The sequence below is a fragment of the Synchiropus splendidus genome, chromosome 1 (assembly GCF_027744825.2).
Source record: "Synchiropus splendidus isolate RoL2022-P1 chromosome 1, RoL_Sspl_1.0, whole genome shotgun sequence".
Classification (NCBI taxonomy): Eukaryota; Metazoa; Chordata; class Actinopteri; order Syngnathiformes; family Callionymidae; genus Synchiropus; species Synchiropus splendidus.
The window spans coordinates 46,446,208-46,470,628 of NC_071334.1; the positions used below are offsets into that span (position 1 = coordinate 46,446,208).

General features: G+C 42.0%; 1 protein-coding gene across 1 annotated transcript in view; it reads left to right on the forward strand.

Annotated features, from left to right (window-relative positions):
• Positions 1-24,421, forward strand: part of LOC128769466 (mediator of RNA polymerase II transcription subunit 13-like) — an 89,887-nt gene that overhangs the window by 21,701 nt on the left and 43,765 nt on the right. Inside the window, exon 2 of the mRNA XM_053883252.1 lies at positions 4,402-4,639. Within this exon, the coding sequence (XP_053739227.1) occupies positions 4,402-4,639 (238 nt within the window). The remainder of the gene's footprint in view (positions 1-4,401; positions 4,640-24,421) is intronic.

Genomic DNA, 24,421 nt, shown 5'->3' on the forward strand with positions numbered 1-24,421 from the left:
GAAATGAGCCCTGATGTGGTGAGAACATGCACAAGTACGACACAAACTTGTGCAGTCATGCAGAGGAAGGAAGTGGAGAGGAAGTGAAGATTTAGCAAGAAATGTTGTGCATTACTCTCATGTTTTGCTCTGTCATAGTTTTAGGGACAGACGGTGTACAGTGTGACTGAACTTTTAATAACTCACACTGGGAAAATCCCAGCAATCGGGGAATTTTCAGCTGTTTTCTTTTTAGAATGTAGTGAAATATGACTCCAATGTCAACGCTCGCTCACTAGGACTCCACCTTTTATGCAAGGACCTTAAAGAGGCCTGAACAGGCTTTTAGTGAAATTTGCCGATTCTCAACCAGTTTGCAGCCTATCTTGGTCATTGCAGTCAAACTCAACAAAAGCTTTTATTTGTCTTAAAATCTCGCAATATAGAGCAAAAAAACGGATGTCTGCCATGTCGGGAGAGAAACCTGTCAGTCACGTGAAAGGCATGTTCTTCAGAAAGGTATTGAGAAATAAATCTAGGTGGACGGCTTTTGTGGCGTTTCAAATGGCTACATTTTGCGCAGTGGTCAAACGTCGTCATTGAGACTGGCTTGGCTTCCCTCGGCCACTGATCGAAGACGCCCCTTATGCTGGTAAACGTCATCGAAATATTCTAATTAGGTTGCATTATTTCAGTTGAGCTAGTTAACTTTTTTTTGATGTTTTACAGCATATTTACGAAACCACTAAGCATGACACAATTAATGAGTACCTCAAAATACGCGATTGTGGGTTATTAAAGTGGTAATACTCACATTTATGGATCTGTCTGGTTAAACATTTTTCGAAATGTTTTATGAAGATATGCAATTACATTGCATATTTAGCAAATAAGTGAAATAACTCAGCGGTCAAGAGTAAAGATTAGTAGCTCACAAGTTAGTTAAAAAGTTAGTTAAAATGTTGTAATAACACTTGTATTAATTGTATGTAATATATGTGTAATAATAATATATTACTTGAATTCATTCTATCTAAACACACGTGTAAATGCCACTTCATAAAGCATATAAAGTCAAGTACAATCCCAATGTGACTCATGGGTTGATGAGGCTTTTCTACCTACTCAGCCTGAGGTGTACAATGAGTTCCAGAGTCAGTAAGAAGTTTGGTTTAGTTTGGTAAGTTCGGTAAATGTGTAAACCAAAAGTTCAGTAGATTTGTACTAAAACATCTCGAGTCATTATTTGGGTGACTCACGTGATGAGTCACTCAATATTTTCTATCATGGAGAGCAGTATTAATAATTCGAATTATTTCAAGTAGAATGGGAAACAAGTCTTGTAACACACAATGTCATCTCGCTCAGTCATTTTCAAATCACAGTGGAGTGTGGCCTGAGTGTATTGAATTAGTTTTCGTCCCTTTCCGAGCTCTCAGGCTGAACTGGAGCTTCTGCCTTTGTTAACACTCAGCCTGCATGGTTGAGTGAAACAAGCCCCAGTGTGTTGTGAATGCGAGTGTCTCTTCTTGACTCGGAAGCAGCAGCAGACAGCTGTGTCACAGGGCAGGAACTTTTGACACTGACTTGGTGTGACGAGGCAGAGCGAGCAGATGTCTTTCTCTTTTGCTTTGGGAGAAAACTGCATCCTTGACCTTGTCGTAGCTAATTTTAGGGCATTGCTTATCGCAGCGTCAATGTTTATGTCTCCCATCTCACACACACACACTGTCATTACAGGAGGGGACGTGTCATTATGGGCACATTCGGGATGCCCCCGAGTAGCTGCCGCTCATGCTGATGACAGTGAGTGCCGCTGCTTTGTGTTGGGCTCGTATTCACCATGTGGATTCAAATTTAATTTTGAGGTTTTATTCCTCTAACTGTCAAACCTGGAGAGAAGTTTGTCTTGAAGTGGTCTTTCAGGGACACGTGGAGAAGTTTGGAGACAAAGTTTTGGATGGCAGATGGTTTGTGGAGAAGAGAGACAGGATTGGACCAAGAGTGCTGAAGACAACCCAAGAGGTCCACCTCGCAGTGGCAACCCTAGATGGCAAATATGGAAGGAAGAAGGGCACATGTTTTCAGCAACATAACTTTAGACTTTAAGAATATGAACATCTTATAGATGCTCAGGTCTTTGCTGGTCGATAGACAGATATTGATGATGGGTATTGATAAGTCATCCAAAAAATGAATTCAAGAAGTGTTAGTTAAGGTGTAAACAATACAACTTTATTCAAGATCCCATTAATCCCTGAACAGCTTCTAACACACGTCAAAGTGCCCTCGTGCCTTTGTCCGCTGTTTTTGACTGAAACGCTTATTTCGCAGGATCAATGGAGATGACGTCAGTGGCCGGGCAGGAATCCAGCCATTGACCTAGACTCTGTTTCATCCTCTGATGTCCCCCGGGTCTTGGCCTATATTTAAAAGCTGTCACGACTTCTGCTGTTTCTTCCTGGTTATTTCACGGCTGATGAATGGTCAGTTGGGAAACAGATTCTTGTCATGTGTTAGGAAGCAGCACAGGGGGCAGTAGTGTGACATCCGTACCTGAAGCCTTCACTTCACACCTGGCATTATGAAAAACCCTGGCTCTAGGCTTTTTTTTCAAACTCAGGGTGCGGGGGCCAAGTCTGGCTTGCCACGTCATTTTATGTACCCCACCTGATGCCGTTGGCCCATAATAAAATTCAGTAGTCATTTAAAGTGAACAAAACCTAGATCACCTTCATTGCATTTCAATGTCAGTCATGTTTATTGTCAAGATGGATGAACTTGGCAAGAACTGCTCCCTGCTTTGACTATTTTCTCCATGAAACAACAACAGCATTAGATGTTGAGGTAAACAACACAATATCTTGGCACCTGGCACCTGGCTTGTTTGCTGCCGCAAAGATACAAATATCTGGTCATACTCGGTCACGGTCAGTTGCAACCACCCCTCCTGGTGTCACGCTCCGACACGTCCTCTGGTACTGCTTTAGTTGATGAATCAGTTTTAGTGCTGGTATCACAGGTCTTTGTGTGCATAGGGAGCCTAAGTTTCCGCCCCTGTGCATTTATTTTCTGGTCCACTTTGCCTCGTGACCTGGATCACCCATATGCTGCACCTCAATTTAAATGATAAATAATGATGTATGTTTCGACTATGTTTGTCGTGCACTTTATGATTGACTTGCTTGTGAAAGTGACTTTTGATGCTGGATGAAAAGTATATGTGAAGTTAATAGCATATTTTGTGCTAGACTGGAAAATAACTTTTATCTCTCCATTGACTCTCGTTCATATTTTTTTGTTAACTTAGGTCCCATGAGGCTTAGGCTCCCTGTACCTACGATAGCGTAACAATATTTAGTGCTTTGGTCCTTCTGAGTCAACAACTCGTCTGTTGGAAGCAAATACTGTATATGCGACATTATTAGAGAATCTAAATCTTGTAAAGAGGAAGCTGTTAAAAAATGGCATGTGTGCAATTATTGATCGACTTATTTGCTGCGTGTTTTCTTTGAAGTGAAACACAATATCTGAAAGACTTGAGGGCAGTGCGGCTCACTGCACTCATCAGCCGGCACTCTCACTATTGATTTATGGATGACGGCTGCTGTATTTCATCTAATGTGCGCACACTTTGGATTTACTATAGATCAAGTCTGAAGGAGATTTCAGTCTGGGGCCTTCCTGTCTCCGTTGTTTTGAAACCGTATCACTTCAAGTTGGTCAGCAAACCCCACAATGCACATTAGCTCAAGTGCTAATTGTCTGTCCTATTGTTCTCAGGATTGTTTAATGCATTTATGGAGTTGAGCCTGATTTGTAGGTGGATTTGTGAGATCAAATGTTTGGTTATTTCTGTCTGCAGTGGTTCTAGATGGTTTCATGGCTGGTATGTTTGTGATACAGGTGCGTATCAGATCAGTAAATTAACTCTTGTTGTTGTTAGCAACCGCATGCAGTGACCGCTCATGGATTGGTCCCGGTTGAACACTGTTTTCCGTATGAAGATAGCTCAACTTATTTAGATAACTGGAAGCTCATAATCAGAAGAGGTGAATAAAACCAAAGCATGGTCGATCGCGCCTTGTCCTCTCAGGACAGGGGGGCACTCTGACTGGTCTACTTGGGCTTGGCATAGCTACGTGTTTTGGAACGCTTCTACCAATTCAGTGCTACAGTTTAATCCACATGATCTCAGTATTTGGATTGCTGCCTTGTCTTACCAAGTGAATCAATAATCATTGGCTGTGTGCTTCCGTTCCGTTCCTCAAGAGCAGAGTGGAAACACCCTGCTACAGTTTTGGCAGAGAGCACATTCTGCCGGAGGTGTAACTGCGTTGTCTGTCGAATTAGGCAAAATTAGACTTTTTGGGGGATTCTATGAACCAAATTTAAGCCCCTGTCTTCTCTTCTCTCCTCCAGGCGGAGCTGACGGGAATTAAATGGCGTTGCTACAGCTTCCGAGGCAGCGGCGAGTACGGCCCGGTGATCTCGGCGCCGGCCCAGGACGACCCGGTGCTGCGCAGCTTCATGCGCTGTGTTCAGGCCAACCTGCTGTGCGTGTGGCGACGCAAGATCAAGCCCGATGCCAAGGAGCTCTGGATCTTCTGGTGGGGAGAAGAGCCCAACCTCTCTGATGTCATTCATCGAGAGCTAGAAGGTGAGTAGAAGGTTGAGACTTCTGCTTTTATTGCGTTTGTTTCCGTATTGTCTTCATCTTATGCTATGGAAATATTTGAGGTTTTTGCTGCTGGACTGCGAGACGATTAGATTCATGAAGTCAATGTGAGAGTACAGGTTTCTGCTGGTGCTCATAGGACTCAGTGTGGATGATTGTAAAGTAAAGATTGGTGGCTTCTCTGTGCTACATGCTACAAACACTACTACATGGATAATTAACTACACATTTGTCTCGACTATCAGTAGATAAAACACTTGTAAATTTTATGAATATGTGCATATGTTTCACTGCCTCCACTACAACCACTTCATCAACAAGAAGTAGATGTAAGTAGTTTTTGTGTTCCAAGCTACTACAATAAATACTCGCCACAGGGCCTTGATCTACTTCAATTACTTTAGGTACTTGAAGAACGTTGAACACAACATTCTGCAACTCTAACTTTAAGCAATATGACTTGGTAAGCCCCTAGTATTGACCTGCTTGCTATACCAACATTGAAGGCATAAGTACTTCACAGAAAACCAGCTACTTGTGCCATTGTAAAAAATACTTTTCATGTTTATTTGTACTGCGAGAATTTTAGCTAATGCTACAATATCTTCAAATAGTGCTAGAATGGCTCTCTGTACTCTGCAGGGGTCAGCGCACGTGTGCCGGTGTGTATCGGTCATGTTTCAAAGTAAAACAGGATTCAATGATGCCTCAATGTTTTACATTTTTGCTGTAAATTCTTCTGCTTTTTCTACTTATTTCCTGTTTTAACAAATATGTCAACTGCAACTTGACCAAAACCGCTGCTGCTTGTCGCGCAAGAAATAGAATTTGATCCAATTTCCTGCGTGGAGTTGCTGTGTGTCTCTTTGAAAAAAAAACAAAAAAAAACGTGTTTGGTATGAGTCCGGTGTTACAGTCTCAATGACTTAATCCATGACTAGTTCTACTACCAAAAGTATGATTATGAGTACCAGTAGTATGCAAAGATCCAAATAACGAAAACATGATGTCTTTGATCAAAATGAAAGTGACTGAGAAAATGAGTGATGGCACGAAGCTTTTCATGATGTTTGGGAAAAAAAGCTAAATGATGTGAAACTAAACGGTGTGAAAAAGACAGCTGCTGAAGAAAGAATGAATGCGCGCTCTCTCCTTCAAACAACCTGATGAATGAATAAATAAAGTTAATTGACATAAATAGCAGATGAATAGCTTTTCCACGCCCATCTGTGCTACTTAACATGCTCTGTTCGCTCCCGTCCAAACAATAACACTGGAGGAAAAGTGTCATTTAGAAACAGTGCTGTGCACCTTCTGCTGAATTGAGTCCTTTATGGTTCTGTTCACTCACCCTGTTGAGTAAATAGGCTTCATACCCCAAATCCCTAAAACAGTGGGACTTAAAACCTAATGTGTGTTAATTAATGTATGTAGCTCCCAAATATTGTGTTGTCGCAACCTCACTTGAGAAGAAATGTGTAGGCAATACATTAGATTTGCTGATGCAGCACTATCTTCCGCAGGGTCTTCCAGTTTACTTTATTTCTGGTACCAGGCCAGGAAACACCCTGGCTAGATTACCTCTCTCAGATGACGGGAAAGACCTCGGTATTGTCAGAGAAGAGTTTCTGCGGTTAGGAAGGACCGAACCTTTCCACTGTCACGCTCATGCAGACTCATGTCAAAGTGGTCCTCGTCCTCCTAAAAAGGCCAAGCTATGAAAGGATAATGACCTAGTTATATACATCGCTGCTGCACACAAGCTCATTTGGAATATCGTTGTTCTGCATGTTAAGTAGGCTTGTTTACCCTGCATCTGTTTGTTTTCGGGATTGTTTTGATTTGTGTTGTTTGTGCACATGAGCCTCACGTCTCCCAAGTGTTTGCTCTGCTGCGAGCGGCTGCGGGACTGCTGCTTATGGATTGGGTCTCGCACTACAACCCCCCCACCACCTTCCACGCTCAGTCTTACTGTGAGTGGAAATTACACCCAGATATCTCACTTCAGCGAGCGCTTCTGTCAGCAGTCTTGTCGCCTATTTTTAGAGACATTTGCATTATCTGGCTGCACACGTGTGTCGGAATCTAACACATCGACTAAGCCTCTGTTAAGACGGGCAGCGGAGGAAACAAGGGAGGGATTATATTGCTGTCTGGTTTTAAGGAAAGCGGAATATTGAAGTGATGGTGTGAATCTGTGAGGCTGAAGTGGATATTTGACAGATGCAGAGTAAAGCTCTTTATTCAGACAGTAATACGTTAAGATGTGTTTTGTGTTCCCAGCGCGGGCTGTATTCACTTAAACGCCAGTTTAAACCTCGCGTCCACTCCTGTTGATGTGCGAGCGCTGACTCTTCTCACACTTGCATTTAGACACGACAACTTGTTTCTGTAATAAAGGATGTAATAATACACCTGAATGACTAGTTTTGCTGGCTTTGTTTGTGGTTGATTTTGTTGTTTCTGTTTTAAAGACAATAAAGGTTTTCGTAATTTTACTGTTTGACCTATGGATCAGCGGTGAAAACTAGATGTGCAACTCTTGACATTTATCTAATTTTTATGCATCAACTCAGTTGAATGTTTTGAGTCGCAGTAGTGAGCTTGTTGTCACCTTTCAATCCTCAGTCACCGCTGCTGGTTGATTTTTCTCTGGATTTCCGTTTCTTAGAGAGTGTTTTTGTCCAAGTCAGGACACAACAGAACTTGCTGTGGGCAGGTCCAGTTTGAACTGTGTGCAGTACACGCGCTCATACACACTTCGGTGCTCAATTATTCATGGCAATATAATTATGTGAATTATTAATCACCCCCTGCAAGACCACAGATTGATTCAGATTTCTCCTGCACGTCACATTCGCTGAATCTGGACCAGACTGTAAAGCTGCTGTAGATGAAACAGTCGTTTTGTTTTCTGTTGTTGATCTTCTCATGGCACTCTTCCGTTTACAATGTCAACAGCTAATGCTCAACTTTCACAAGACGGCACAGCTGTTAAATGGAGAGGGACAGTCGTCTATGTCAGCTCTGACAGTCAGACTAGACACATGTAAAAACACATGTTGTGCATCAGTTATAGATGACAGTATGATGACGCAACTATTGTGAAGTCTGATTCTCGGTTGTGTGGAAGTGAATGAGGCAGCATTCCCAGGTCGGATCCCAGTGCGTCCGCAAGACATCACATACGGCTTGTGTCTGCGATAGCTTAAGTTTCTTTCATTCATTTTCACTCGCTGTGTTCACAATACAAACAAGGAAGCTGACAACCTAATTCCAAGATGCTACTGTAGCATTGCAGACCCAAGAAAATGAGCCGTCTCTTTCTCTGGTGATCACCATTTCTTCATGTTTGTCGTTCGAGAACAAGTGGATCACTGTGAGAGCAGTAATAAAAGTAGAGCTTAACAAAGGTGTCAAATCACTCAAAACACACATTCACCAGGATCCAAACCCAAAGATACAAGCCAGGAAAGTTTGTCAGCAAAGTCCATCAACAACCAAAACTCAAATGCACAAAACAAGTCTCTCAAGTTCCATGCAAAGATTGAAACTAAGTGTCTGTACCAACCTTGTGCTCTACTCAGTCAGACACCAATACAACATGTTGAATAAATGATGAACCGTATATAAACCGTAGATGAACTATATCCAGCACTGAGCACTTTCAAACAAGAAGACGGACGTTCAATAAAAATCCAAAACAATGATGATTAAACATTGAGTCTGTCACACATGCTTTACTGAATTATTATTAAGCACAATAATGTGCAACAGACTCACAAACACCATATTTATATTACGGTTTATTATTAGCCCTACTTGATGTGAGAAAGTAGTTTCAACACATGTCTATATTTAAAGATTCAATTTCATGCGATCCAACACATTATACTGAAGTGGAAGCATTGAAACAAGTGGAAAACACACAACGTGTTATGGTGATTGATCATGGTGGTCTTTGGCATGTTGTTAATGGAAAAATCCCCAAAGAAACCTCATAATAACTAAAGTCTGTTGCTCGCTGAACTGATGCCGTAGAGACCGCGTCTTTGTAGGTATTTCTTCTGAATTTGATTCCAGCGATATGTATTTATTGTGCTTGTGGGGAGCATAAAATGACTCACCACGCTGGTTTTAGCTTTTGAGTTGTGAGTTTGACACAAATAATCTTCAAGCGTCCTTTCACCATATACCTGTCATCTTCTCATCGTGGTGCTTTTTTAATGATTTGAAAAAAAAGTTTTGTCCATCTACCATGTACCATCTGTTTGTCGCTTTGATCCTCAGACATTTGGACTTTTTAGTCAGCCGTCCTATTCTCGTGTTGAAAATGTCAGTTAAAATTCCTCTGTCATCTTCTTTGACTTTCTTCCTGCAGCAGCAGACAGAATTATCTTTAACATCTCTCCGGTCACATCCTCCCCAGAGGGTGAATGTAACTACACCATGTTAAAAAACAACGTTTTTTTCAGGTTGGAAACTTCAGTTCTTGGCGGAGGGCTTTAATTTATTTTTTTCTGGGGCAAATGGACAATTATTCATCCCCACAGTGACCTTTTCTCCACCTTCTCCTTCCTGTTGTCCATGTCTCTGTGGAGGCATGAGCAGTCAAACCTGGGTCTTCTGTTGTGTGCTAAGAAACAATACAGCTTCTGCAAATCCTAACTTGAGTGGTTAGAAGTAGAGCTGCAACGATTAGTCGACTATAATCGACCAATTGATTAGTCGCCTACTGCTGAGGCTCTGGGACAACAAACTATTCAAACCACCAGTTTCAACACAGCACTTAACACTATTTACAGCGTGTTCATCAGTCCGACTCAAGTTGAACCATTGTTAAGACAGTTGTAATTTGCGACAATTTACACACGTCCTTCCATTTTCCATTGATGTTTTACAACACTATAAGTTTGTCAAACTGTGCACGTCAAAGGCAACCATGAAGGTCAGTGACTAGTCATAGCTGCCACCTGAGTTAGAAGGTGCTCCAGCTTCCTATATATCAGACATGTAACTATTGAGTTAAATAGTATCTTCTTTTCTGTACTAGCAACTCACGTTCACATTCAACTAGTGCGGCGAAACAACTTAGCATCCAGTATGTTGTTTAGTGGGTGAAACACTATTATCAAATTTACAAGACAATGTAGTCTGGGAATTTACAGGAATGTTATTTTTAAGTCATTGTTGAGGAACTACATAAACGCGCTGTGTTACTAGAGATTAGCTCTCACATTGATGCTTAAATGTGTTTATGTTTGTAATTTTATACAATAAAATTATATTATTCTGCATATTGCAGTTTGTATTTTCAGAAATTACAAGTTTGCTAGGTAAATACTTCAGATGATGACATTTTGTTTTGTACATCATCGGTGATGTTTTCTGCTGCTGAAACTCATACATAGATTTTTCTGAAATGAAGGCCTGCTGGCGCTTTACTCTGCCATCTCTCCACAGGGGGCTGATGATTTTACCAGATCTCAAATTATTCATACTGAAAATGACTTTCAATAAAAACACCCGGGAGATGAAGAATAGAAATGTCAGTTTGTTTTGTCAGCCCAAATAAGCTTTTGTTGGCAACGAGGCGCTGCTGCGACTGCCGTCAGATTGACTATGAATGAGATAAAAAGTGTGGAATTATGTGGTCTGGAGTGGTTTCCTGCAGAAGAACCTGAAGCTGTGACTTTGATAACTCAGTAGGTGGTGATCTGGCGAGCCACCAAATCTGCAGGGGGTGAAGGTGAAAGTCGGAAGAGAGCGAGAGGCTCATCCACGGAACACAGCTCAGCAGATGTTTCTCGCACATGTTTGTCTATTTATCTATGTCTAGATTTGTTGCAAATAGGAACTATTTGGGACCTGACCGAGTTGGTTTACTCTGACCACCGCGGTGACCCTCTCTGGTTAGCTTATTTCATTTGGAGTCTCAGAGTTAAATGTCCTTTATTTAAACTATTTGTTCGGATAGTGCCATTATTTATCAATTTATTTGCTGCTGGAGAATTTATTCTATCACAGTTCACATGGAAAATGTGTCCTGTAGTCCTGGTGAGCGGTCACTCTGCGGATTCATGTGCCGCTATGGCCCATATTGAATTAGTCATGCAGATATTTGGAGGAACCATAATGAAACTAATGAGCGCTTGTTCATTATTAATTCTTAAGACATACTTATCTCGGTTCAAACTCCATTACGGTTAATGATAATGTGTTGACACAAGGCTTTCAACGCGCAACGAGTCACATAAAAGGAGATGGTTCTTCCTGTTTACCTCTGCTGATGTTTCAGAATAACCGCTCAGTTCAAAAATATTTTCTGCTCTTTTCTGTGGTTTCTCGTGAGAAGTGTTTCCTCCTCAATGAAGCAGAAGCGTTCCATTGTCTCAGTGTGTGTGATGCTCGTGAGAAAGTTAATCCTGGTCTGCAGACTTCTAAAGGGACTCCTGCCCAGAGCGGTTTTCACTTCAACAGCTGAGCCGCTTGTAACTGCAATCTTTATTGGTACTTCTGAACTGATGAAAACATGATGATAGATAGATTTTTTTAATTGATCTTCAAATGAATGTCTTGCAAATACATGCTACCCCTGCCTTTAAGGAGAGTAGTAACTGAAGGAGGAATTCTATTCATGGCCACATGTCCATAACAAGAGGGTTCAGCCTGGTCCAACCCATATTATTGTTTCTGTGATGCACTAAACTATAGGGCTGGGACAATATGCACTTGGCCCGATTCGATTTATATCACGATTGTGATTTATTAATATAAAAATAAATAATAAATGCACAGCAAGGTTTCCCACATATGACATTTGGTCAAGTGGTGACGGTGGTTGTATTTGTGTATTTATAAAGAGTATTATTCGCTCATTTGAAATACACAAAGCAATTTATGTGCAATAACAAGGTACCTGAACAGCTTCTGACAATAATAACTTGGGGGCTAAATTGTTTCAGTAAGTGTTTACGTAAGAGCCACTGTTCCCAACTGTTTCATATGACGTCATGTCTAGCCGGCGTCATAATGTGAGGCGGGTGAAATTTGCCGTCAATTCTGGGGCGAAATATCGACATTTAATACTGTCTTGAAAGAATCACAATATATTTGAGAATCTTTTTTTTCCCGGAGCACGAGTACATTCTTTTGTTAGTCAGGGAGCTGTAAGGATCACCTTGAACTAGTTTGGAGTCCTGGGGGGGTTACTGTATTGACAACTGCATGAGTGGAAAGCCCCTCTGTGTGACATGGCTCTGGAACTCTGCACAAATATTCAGTATGAAATCATCTTTCCTCATCCATAAAGTTGGTTCTGTTGAAGTCAAGAGCTAAATCAGTGGAAAGCAATTTCAAAGTGAATGCAAATTTAGCACTGTGTTGCTCCACGTGAGGTCCTGGTGCTGCGGGGTGTTCTCATTAAGCCAGTGAATAAGTCCCTTTATTTGTGTTTTGGGATGCGATCGAAGTGTCTGCACACACTGATTTCGTTACAAGCTTGAAATCAATTCATACTGTTTATGTTTACCATCATAGTAAGGCATGAGGTACGTGATCGAAGGTGCACATCCATTTTTTGATTTTTTGATTTGTATATTCAGTTGACAGATCTCCTTCTCTCACCCCTTCAGTGGCTGTCAACATTGCTTCCAAAACACAATGGTTCAAATAAATAGTGCTGCCGTCCTACAATAGAATCTACTATCTCTTCTTCATTACTTGCTCTTGCTTTTTTCCCAGAAACTATCGACTCAGTTATTTGCTCCCAACCTTTTCTGCTTCAATGCACTCAGCCATGCATGTTTGCAACTTTGGTTGCTCTCATTACATTAAAGATGGTGCCTGTGTTTGTCCCATTCGAACAGTCCAATCCTCTGTATCACAGTGCAATTTAAGGTAGCGTACGGACAAAGAAACTGTTTTGGCTATAAACATTAATGTTGAGGGGAAGTCACAGACCCTCAAAGGACTCAAAAAGTGTGATCCTGGTTCAACATATTGAACCGTAGTGACCTTCTCATTTGCTTCCTGCTGAGCTTGTCGTCGGCGAGAGTCACTTCCTGTTGAGTCGTCCGAGCTTTCCGATGAAGAGAATGACATCCGAGGATGAGGAAATCATTGCTGACTCAAGGGTTATTTCGGTGAGTGAGCTGTTACATCCAAGAAAATGTTTCGTGAGGGTCACCATCGAGGAGAGAAGTTAAATCTTCAGGTTTGTATAGCAAAGAAAAGTTTCAGCCTCACCATCTGTGGAGTGAAACACACTTAGTACTGAAGTGAAAACACAGTTCAAGCGTACGCCTGAAGAAATGATTCTCCAAGGATAGCTTGACAAATAATCACCACAAAGGGCATTTGCATTGGTCTGTTTTCATTCGTTTATTGTTCACTTCTTGTTATTTTACACTTGCTCTTTTTAAAGTATTATTGTTGCATTATTGTTGTTTACATGATTGAAATAAGTAGTGAAAATCAAATCAAAATGCCGAAGCTTAACAGTGGGGCATTGTTCCTCTGAAGCCCAGAACAAAGAGTCCAATGATCAATGCTAATAGAAGTGTAAAGTGCTATCTGTTGTCTGCCTCCTCTCATCTCTGATGCTCCTGCTCTACAAGCTTTCCAGCGTTCTAATCAAAACCCTCCAAATGATCTGTGCGGCTTCGCTCTAAGATAAACATCATTAACAGATTTCTGCTGGCGCTCCACTTAAATACACTGTATCCTTTTTCTCGGGTTCCTTCCACCATCCTGATTTTCTTCCTTGAAACTGTTGCAAAGCTGAGAGGAATACAAAGCAGCGGAAATCCAGCAGAAAAAAAAAAGGTTGAGACTGGAATCAATCCTAGCTGGGGGTGTATGTTGTTGCAGAGACAGGAGTCTTCACCGCACTGTCTCTGAGAAAATTATGTGCATATTTAATTCTGAAATCATCTTTAAAGCGGCATGCTAAATAGCAAGGGGATACACGGCCGGCAGTGAGAAAATTACACTCCATATCTGGAATGTGTAATTGTGCGTTCGCTGCAGCAGAAGCAAGTCACTCACCTGCGAATGCAATAATATTATTATCTGTCTTTAAAACGCCTCTCGGTATCAGCTGGCGTGTTTCTGCCCGTCATCACTGGTCGCGGTGGAAGTGAGATAGCGGCGAATTAAAAACCTGGGTCGTGCCTATCCATTATCAGCCCGATGGTTGGCTGGCACAACAAAGATATGTGACCAACAAGTGGATTAGGGCAGTGATGCTTATGAGGAAAATAATCAGAGATAATGGAATTAACCAAACACAGAGAGAAGAGGAAGGCGGGTGCAGGGGTGACATGACTGCAGGCGCTCGCTTGAAACAGGGAGTCGAAACAAAACATGGTAACTAAGTGGAGGCTTTTGTGTGCGGAGGCTGCATCTGTGCTTTTATGGAGCGCTCGTGGTGAGGCGACAGCGTGCCGACTGCCATCAGTCCTTCTGCGCGTGGGTAATTGGCGAAGGGTGTGTGGCCTGCCGCAGGTCGAGAGGTAATTGTCCTGTGAGAAAGTAGTTGCCAAATGTTTGTGTGTATAGCCAAGCGCAGGCGGGAGGACTCACCTCTGCCTCCATCTGTCCACGTCTGGCTGTGAACTCATAATCTGGCCTGTGGAGACGGAGCGTCCTCGCCACTGGCCAGCTGCTTCAGAAATACAGGTTAGTTTGAGGTTACCGTCACCCGGATCCGCTGGCCCCGGCGCTGCTTTGTAAATGAGACACATAGCTATTCTTGAGTGCGCAGAAGAAGACCTGCTTCTGAGAGCTGATGCCCAGATCGCTTCGTATGGTAGTAGCTGCGGGTTTGTTCAGGACTGAGGATGAACCCACTGACGATAGAATGATGAAACGATAGCTCATGGTAGGAAATAATTAGGATGTTAATCTTTATCATTATCATGCCGTTCTACTCTTTTCTAAAAGGTTGCAGGCGACATATAAGCCTCTGCATCTACAGAATAGTCTTGTTACACGTGTTGCTGCGCATTTCTTCATAGAACGTTCTTTGTAATCGTTGTTCTGTCTGATTCTTTGAGAAACTGCGCTGCTCTCGGAAGATGTAGAAAGAGTCGAGACAAGAGTGGGTTTGCTGTTTGTTGTTACAGACACGTCAACAGAGCCTCACAATGCACAGTTCCATCCTCAAATCAGTGTGGGGTGAAGTGTTAGTCTTCTCCATTGTGTCTGTTTCAGCTGCGACACTGATCCTAAAGTGTCATTTTCTCCTGCAGATTGCGAGCGTCAGTTTGAGAAGTGGCCGTGTGCTTGATTTAATAATCTCATATGAGACCTAGGATGAAAATAGTTTTTGTTAAACCAGTAAGTTGTTGTTTTTTGTCATGTATTTAATTGAATCACGATAGAGCGGTTGCAGCAACATTCCCCCTCCAGGCGTGTAACAAGTGCCAGGAGCATCAGCGGCACCTGCTGAAGCTTAAAATCCTCGCCGGGAGAGAGCAGCTACCTGCCTGAGCGAGGAAGACTGTTTCTGACAAGTGGACGTGGGTGGTGGCAGTAATTTCTTTTAACAGGAGCTTTATTAGGAAGTCTGTTCAGCTCATGATGAGAGGGGATGCAGAACGGTGGAACAGTTGAATAGACCAGTGAGATCGTAGAACAATAATCTTCAGTCATTTAAAGGTGCTGTCAGCTTTACAAAAAAAGAGGTCAATCTCTGGTCCAAAATTGTGTGGAGGTGTGAGTGAGTGTTCTCTGTCTATGTCTCTTACCCCAAGTGGCCAGGATAGTCGGCAGCCTCCCGTGAGCCTCAGCTTAAGAAAATGAATGAGCTGTGTCATATTCCTATTGTGGTGCGTCCAAATAATCTTCCATGTAAACTATTTTTTGTCAAGATATTTTTACGGATGCCCTGAAATTAAAATGAGTGACTGAAGCTGAATAAAATTTACAATTGTCAGTCGAATTCCCAATTTTTTCACTATTTTTGTCAATCTTGCATAAAGAGTTGGGAATACATTTTTCAACATGTTTTTCAAGGAAAGTTTTTCACTGATATTAGTCCTTCAAACTTAAATTAAAGCCACAACAACGGAAGTTTTGTCCTTTTGGTACCAGTTAGCTTAGCCACAGTGAGTATGCTAATAATGTAAACAGAAACCACCAGATAGTTTGGTCGAACATTTGGTTGCAAAACTGCAATTCTAGTTCTCCAACACTCAATATCTGAAAAGTGAATGGCAGGATGCAGACTTTGAATCACACTCACACTGAAGCGTTCAGGCAGTGAGCCGGGGAGTCAGTGCTGTCACCGCTGAAATGGTGGATTGTGTTGCCAGGTTTCTACAGCGCACCTCTGAGAATGCAGGAATGGGTTGCCAGAATGTCGTCTGCGATCTCACAGAGCTCAGTTCAGCATTTTTGTCTTTTAGGAATCACATTCTTTTGCATTGCGTTATCTGCTGAAGCAAAATCATTGTTCAGGCCTGCTCTGCATGTTTTTGATTGCGTTACAGCACTATCTGGCCAATTTTTTTTTTCTCCCCCAAATAAAATCGGCCACCAAATATTCGCTGCATCCTTATTTTTGTTGCTGTGGAAACTGTGGAAGATACTGAAACAAGGCTAGCTAATGCTATCAGCTCTCTGCTCCAGTGGGCAGTGTGCAGGAGTTTGTTATTTCCCACAGTAGACCTCAGCGTTCTCAACTTCAGGACTAGTGATGTTTGAAGTCTTCTACAACGTGTCCAGAGGTAGGACCTCAGAGGTGGTAGCCATTTTGGAGTCAAGTTGGAGCAGGATCTGAGCAACATTGAGAATTCAGGATCTGTTCATCCCATGGAAAACTAGGTTCTAAATCTGTGAATGTTGGTCTCCTTTTGTTCTTGGTGGCCATAATATTATTTGCATATGATACCTTTTTAAATATTTCTAAATCAGACCTTTCTGTGGCAACAAGTTTCAGCCTTTCCAGTGATGCTCACCTCCTCCTCCACCTCCTCATTATTTGTTGTCCTTTATGTGCTCTCTGTGATGGCAAACTTGGCTGCCAATGAAAGGTAAGGGGATTTTGGGCTGCCAATCATGGCCGTCTTTTTATTCCTCAAGGGTTTGTTTGAGGAGCTGATCCTCCAACTTAAACAGAGGCTATGAATAATTTTGATTTCTGCTGTAATCTGGAAGTAGGTCGCCGGCTGACACATATCTCAATAGGGAACAGCTGCACAGAAAGGGTTTTAAACACCCTCCCACCCACCTCCCTCCGGGGGGAAGCAGCTTCACCTTCTGAGAGGGACTCGCAGGCCAAGTCAGAGAGACGGCACAAGAATCAGACTGTTTTCCCTCCATGTCTGGCTCCGGTGGGCGAAAAAGTGAGTCACATGTGGAAAGTGGTGATTCCATGATTTAGAAAAAAGCAGGAGGATGGGCGGGAAGAGTGGGATTCGGAAGGCAGGGGAGGGCTGGAGAAGAAGGAGTGTTTGTGTGTGGTGAACATGGCGAGTTCTGAATCTGGGCCTGAAGTTCAGTGCTGAGAACTATGGCCCCAGACTTGACACTGTCACCGGAGTTAAAATAAAGCAGCAAATACAAATGGCAAGTAGAAGCGTTTCAATCATTGTAGTTTGAGTTTGAAAACCTGAGATGCGTCGGCTAAAGTAAAAAAAAAAGAAAAGAAAAGACAAGTCATGTTCCTTGTCGGTGCATTTGTGAGGAACAACTGGGATCTCTGGTTTCCTTCCCTCCTCCTCTGCTCTTTCTTCTCCTGCAGCTCTTGTGGGCTGTCAAGGCGTGGCCTGTGACCTCCTGACCCGGTGCCGTGTGTGTGTGTTTCAGTGTGTATGTGGAGGGAATGAGGGAGAGATGAGATGTTAGGATGAAGTTTCCCAGCTGCACACAGAAGGGGTGGGGGCGAACCATTTCCCTTCGCAAGCCTTCACTTTTGAAAGAAAAGCCACAAACTGAAGAATGAGAGCTTTGTGTGTGTGTGTGTGTGTGTTCTGTGATTTAGACAGTTAGGAGACGCTCCAGGTCAGACGGGAGAATATTCTGTGTCGCGAGTGAAAGATGGAAGAAAGTTTGACAGAAATGAGGCTCAAGTAAGAACGACGGTTTTGCTCCTCTGTGTAAAGAAATGAAACATGATTCTTGATCTGTTGAGAGATTTTCTGAAGCACGATAAGCATCATGAGCTGAGAATGAGTGTCTATGTTCATAGAAGATTCGATCTAGTGATGCCTCACATCAGAATTCTACTTAAATAACAGAATAAATAATATTTCTGTCAGGACGGACGTGACTGAAGTACATCATGATAAAGACTGTTGGGTTGTTGTTACAGAGCGCAGGAGTTTTGTGTTTTAATTGCGTTTTGTCTGTGATGTTTTTTAAGAATTGTAATAATTCATAAATAAATGTAATAATTTTGTTAGTTATTCGTCTCTCTTCTATGTATTTGATATATCTGAGACGTATAAGACGTAATTAGTCATGAATACAAAGTAGATCGCATATTTAAATTAGCAAAATGTAACATTCAACTAAAGAACTAGAAGTTTAAAATTGTATTATAACAGAAAAATACCAGTTTTTGCATTTATATTGATCCGATTTTTTGTGACTTTTGTGACACAAAATAAAGAAATACGTTGTCTCAGAAATGTTCTAGAAAAGCTAAATAAATATCTCTATTTTCAAGAGAAAATACCTCTGATTTTATATGTTTAATGTGGGAATTTGAAGTCAAAGTGATTGAACTGTTTACAATTATAGGGTAATTTATTGACAAATTATTTCTTAAATGTTCTGTATTATGTGTTGTTTAATGGAAAGTATTGTGCAAGTCAAATGTGTGGGAGGCCCTTTTGGCATTTAAGTGCAAAAACCAAATGAACTGAATGTGAATATTATGATTTGTGGATTGTATTCATTTAGAATTACGTTAGTTCAAGTTGAATTTTTTACTATTAAAAAAAAAACTCTTTTTAATATGATTTTATTTTATTTGCTCCTCCTCCTGAATAGGGCACATTTATTATCAAAAGTGGATTTAATCCTGACTCATTGATAGGACAACCTATGTGACCTCTTATGAAATTGTCATGGTATTATAAACAATGTGATAACATCATTTACTCTGCGTCATTCCAGTTGAAATACAACAACAACGTGTTTGGTGAATAGACGGAGGCTTGATCGCCATGAATTGCTGCTTTTCTTTCCTGACATCAGCAGATTTTAGCTCCTCGGTCGACATCCAGCGACACATCGATTTTCTCTGCTGCCGTTTAAATCAGTAGCATATAGACACGGTGAATTTGTTGCAGCAGCCAAGAGGATCAATATTTAGACAGGCGCCTGTTTTCACCTTGGGTATAGCACTGCTTGTTGCCACAGTCTCTTTCATGATGGAGTTATTTGTAAATCTTGTGAATCGCTTTCTCTGCAGTCTCCTGCCTGGAATGGAATTTTTGAAAGTCAGATATAATCTGATCTTAATCTGTCCACTCAAATGAATCGTGTAATATGATGAAGTACGTGCTGTAACAATGATTATTATCTGCTGTTTTCTTGGATTCCCTCATTATATTTTTCTCTGAAATGAGAGTTCTTGGTATGTAGAGCTCAACGATCGGTGGTGTAGCTGTTATCCAGTCCCTTCTTGAAATCCACAAATCCCTAAAATGGATATTTTGGGGCTGGGGTCACACACACTGACACCTGTTTAGAGAGCAGTGTTTTCCCTCTAACTTGATTTCACCCCTCCTTTTTAGGTCCCCTCGTTCTCTCTCGCTCTTGCTAAGTGAAACCTGTCTACACTACGTTAGAGTAAAAATAGAATATGGATGGGACGTATTGCTGGATTCACTGATGACATCATACAGTGGCGCTCTTGCTTTACCCAAACTGAAATGGCTTGATATCATATCTTTGTCATCTGGGACATGGAGCGGAGCCTGGGTGAGTTAGGTGGTCTAACTGGTCTGGATGGATGGACGTTCTCTAGCTTGAGAATGTCCCCTGATTCCTCAGTCTCAGCGGATGTTGGGCGTCCGAGACGCTCCTCTCCTGTCAGACATGCACATGATCTTGTCAGAAGTCGACTGCTTTCTGCTGAGATCAGTTAGTTTTAAGTGAAAGCGTGGATTGATCTCCGCGGGTGCTCTAAAGTGAAATGTGTCGTGTCAAGTGCACTCAGCAGCAGCTCCGGTGGAGACCCCCGAACCACTGCCTGGCCGGGAGAGAGAAGAGCTCGCTGTTCCTCTCATCCTGGAGAGAGAATGAGATGTCTTTGCAGTCTCCGTCCGGCTCTCCTCGGGCCTCTAGTGGCAGTTAGGAAGCCCTGTGGAGACTCACTAAGCTCCTCAATAGCCCCCCGGCCTCCCACCTCCGGGCCCATTCACTTCTAATGAGGTGCTCAAGTGTCTGTGGCTTAACATCGGGGTCAACACCACAGAAATGGGCCTTTTTACCCGCCTTGCTCCAGCGCTCCCACAAAAGTGATAAATGATCTTTTATTTTATGACGGTTTTAGCTTAATATGAGTCATTAAAACAGGCGAACAAAATCCTCATGAATATGGAACCCTTCCTCGCCGCAGCGTTCTCCTATCAAGGCCTGCGGTGAAATCTAAATCTAATCTCTCACTGAGTGCTCACGATACTTGAGCCAGGACTTTGACACTTAGTACGTAGCTGGCTGCGTGGACCGGCCGACTGAAGAGGAGCCCACTTTAGCTAGTTGACACTATAAGCTTCACCCAACCGGGAGAGCAATGGACACCTCGTTCAAGACAATCATCGCTAGGGTGAAAGATTTGGGGGAAACATGAAATTGTGATTTATTGTGACAATATTGTGACTGGCGATTTTAAACGTTTCTTTTTTTAGTTATTTGGGCTGGAGCTGTTTCTGCATTACTCACTAAACACAAGCAATACATCATTCTGTGGTGCAACCAACAACATAGAAACACTTCCCTGTCAGCCAGGCGTGGATATTATGAACTGATGGATATGTATAACATGAAAAGCAAAACCTTGCTTTTCATGTACACTGTGCAGTGTACTGTGGTATAATTATCATTTGGTTGAATCAAATCAGAGAAAGGAGCAAAGCACAGCTGCTCATGTAAAATCTATATGAACACTGCCCTGGTCGCAGAGTTGCGGGGCATCCTGACATCTAAAACTCCAGAGTTGTAGACTGGGTTCTGCGTTTGTACTGAATGGATCACTGCAAGAGGGAGTCATTTGATGGAAAGCAAAGTAGATGCAGTACATTTTCAAAGTTCAACACTTTATCAGTGCAGACTTTCAATCACGCTTTGTGCTCCAGATGCAATGAGGAAGTGATCCAATGAAGAGTACACATGTGAGACATGGGCCAGAGCAGCGCTTCCATGGCTGGTGGATTGGGTGCCTGATTTGGCCGGGTGGGTTACCGCGCTCTCCTGACGCTCCCCTCGGCTCGGGGGTATGCTTTCAAAATTGCATTCTACTGTGCTGCAATGTTGATTTGAATCGCAAAAACTGTTAAGGCCTCATAATAGCACATTTACAAACTCCCTCTCACCTCTGTGAAAGCTTGCGCTTAGATGATGAGCTCCTCTAAGTCCAACAAAAAGGGTGAAATGTCTTTGCTAGTTTGGAGGAGGGCTCATGTGCAAGCATCTCTTGGTCCTGTACATGAGTGAAGGAATGGAGCAGTTTCTGGGAGAGAGGGCGGGAAGCTCAGTGATCTGGGAGAGACTCAAACCTGAGCTGCTCCACATCGAGAGAAGCCACTGGAGGTGACACGGGCATCTTGACAGGATTGCTCCCGGGTAGATAGGTGCACTAAGCATGTTCAACTGAGGGACATCCAGTGCACGACAACAAGATAATGTCTGCCAACACTTCAGGGAGAAGCCTGGCCTTCTTTACTCCCACTGTTGCTCTGTGACCTGTGCGAGGCTACGCATTACACAATACATGGATGTGTAAAGCTGAGAAGAAACGTTTTAAGGTCTTGAATTCAGAGGAAAAAGGAAAAGGACATCTCATCTCATCTAATCTAATAGAACATCAGGTTACAAGGACATTGCATAAGATCATTATCAAATCATTTCCTAAGTCAGCTGAACATTTCTCGACATTTCATATCCTTAAAATCACAGAAGGAATGAATATTAAATAAGTAGCAAAACAAGATATTTCAATTACAGCAAACTGCAGAACATATGATGTCAAACGTCAAGTCATGACAAAGGAAAAACTCATTTCCAATATTTAAATTATACAACTGAAGTGTCTTATTATATGCTGATTTTAAATTGTAAAGTCAGTGAAAAAAAGGATTGAAATCGGAGTGGACAGAATGAGACATTAAAACCACTGCATTTCAGAGCAAAAGATAGATATCCAGTCTTTATAGGGACATAAATCTGTAAAATACAGATTTAGAGACTAGAATTAAAACTCTTTCTCCAAATTACAGAATAAACAGGAATCTATTAATATTACACCGATTGCATCAACAACGCAGAACGACTCCAGGTGTTCCAGCACCTACTCAGAAGCAGCGTTTGACACTGAATGGGCTGAAACATAGCAGTGCAACATTTTATTTTTAACCACGCGGCCTAAAAATTGGTTTGTGCCGATGTCAGGATGAATATTTAAAAGCTCTGTGGGAAGTTCGCTTGTGTGTTGTCGCCGTGAGTCTAATCTCACGGCAACAGAGCTCCAGATTCCACTCTGCTGTCTGAGAATTGTAGTATTTGTTTTGAGTCCACTAGTTTAATTAAATTCTCTGCCGAAGTGCAGAACTGACATTTGTGATTATGTGAGGCAGCAGAGTGTGTTTTTAGGACAATGTGTGGAAAACAGCTCCGACACTGTCCCATTCATTTATTTATTGCTCAGCGACTTAAGGGAGGACACTTGGCACTTAGCGCTCTGCATCCATTCATCCACAACATCAGAGGATTGGTGGGTGGGTGTGTGTGTGTTTGGCCGAATGAGCGGTCAAAGTGATGTAAGAGTGTGAGATAATGCAGTTGGCGGTTCGCCGCACAGTTGGTGCTGTTTTGATCATCATGGTTGGTGTTTGTCCAACACACACACACACACCTCACATTACTTTGCGGCCTCACGCGCCAACTTGACTGTCACATTATCTGCTTTTTACCTCCTACCATGTTTCCTTTTCATGCTGACATCCTGTCTTCCTTTTGTTGTCCAGTTTTTTTGCCCCCCACATTTCCTATCCAGCAAACACTGAAGAAATGGTTGTGTTTACAAGTGGAGTCTCATTTATGGTTCGCCAATCCACTTCAAGAGACGTCTCACGGAGCTTTACGCTTCGTCCTGATGGTTCTAATTTAATGTTGCTATATACTCTGCAACTTGATTCAATTAAATGATGCCAATCTGCCATCTGTCATTACCTCAAGATAAAATCATAAATCTATCACATCACAGCTGGGATCACTGCATTTCACCTCAGAGTCACAGTCGCACTGAAACTATGTCTTGAGATTGAAGCATTACATTTTTAAAAGCTTCTTTTTCATTCATTTTTAACTTGATGAAAATAAAGCATAGTACCACACATAGAAGTAAGCGCCATTGTCATAGTTACTGTGTAATCTTCAAGACAGGAAGATGCTCCAGGCTGGATCAGTCATGTCGCCCCTTGCATCATGTTTCAAAACCCTGCTGTTGTGTCCCACGTGTAGCCATAAGGAGGATGAATGAGCAGCAGTATAAAGGGTTTAGATCATAAACAAACAACGCTCTCCTAGATGACTGATTTTCTGTCTGCAGGTGGGGTTCGGTGTGGGTGGTTTGGAGGTGGATTCTAGAACATGAGATCAAATTCTAGAACAAATGTGTTGATAACTGAGGGCTATATATGACATAGCTTATGTCAAGGATGTCTGTGGTCATATAAAGATATTGTGACTCTTATGATTTTGAAGTGCATTATATTACACACACACACACACATATATATATATATATATATATATATATATATATATATATATATATATATAAACTTCATTACTGTATTGAACTGAATTGAAACTATTGTACTGAAGAAAATCACTGGGACCAGGAAGGGAAGATGAATGAATTGTGGATGAATATGAAGAATGAAGTGCGTGAGTATGTCGTCTGGATTACCATCTGGATTTAGGAAGGATCGGAGCAGGGACAAAACCTAGGAAGCTTGACTTTATAAAACACAGCATACATTCAAGTAGAGATGGACTATTAGTCTAGATTCATGATTCAAAGATCTGCGTTTGTGTCGTCTTAAAGAGTATACTTTGCCCATTTTTTGAACCATGTTGACTTGATAGCGCGCTGTGCGCTTCACTAAAGCTCATTGGTGGAGGCATGTGCTATCGGGCTGCTTTTGTACTAGTCAGATCAGACCAGAATGATCATGAAGCGTCTTACACCACTAGCTGTTTCACTGCATTGTTAATGTTAAATATTGTCTCATGGTTGTCATTACTAGAGTTTACACGCCCTTTTATCATAATCACAACGCGTTCACACTGTTAATTATATTTACGTTCATTTTGGTTGGGAAGCTGTGATGTTTGCTCAACGTGAAACGGCGACGTGTCGATGTGACATGGCTACCTTGTAATCTGAGGAGCACAGTTAGTTTGATGTAAAGGGGCCGTCAGTGTTACAGAGGAGAGCTCCTTCCCCAAATCTGCCGCTGCCATTAAATCGCTCCTCCGCTTCTTTCCATTTATTAAAAGGACTATTCAGCACATGCACTTCAT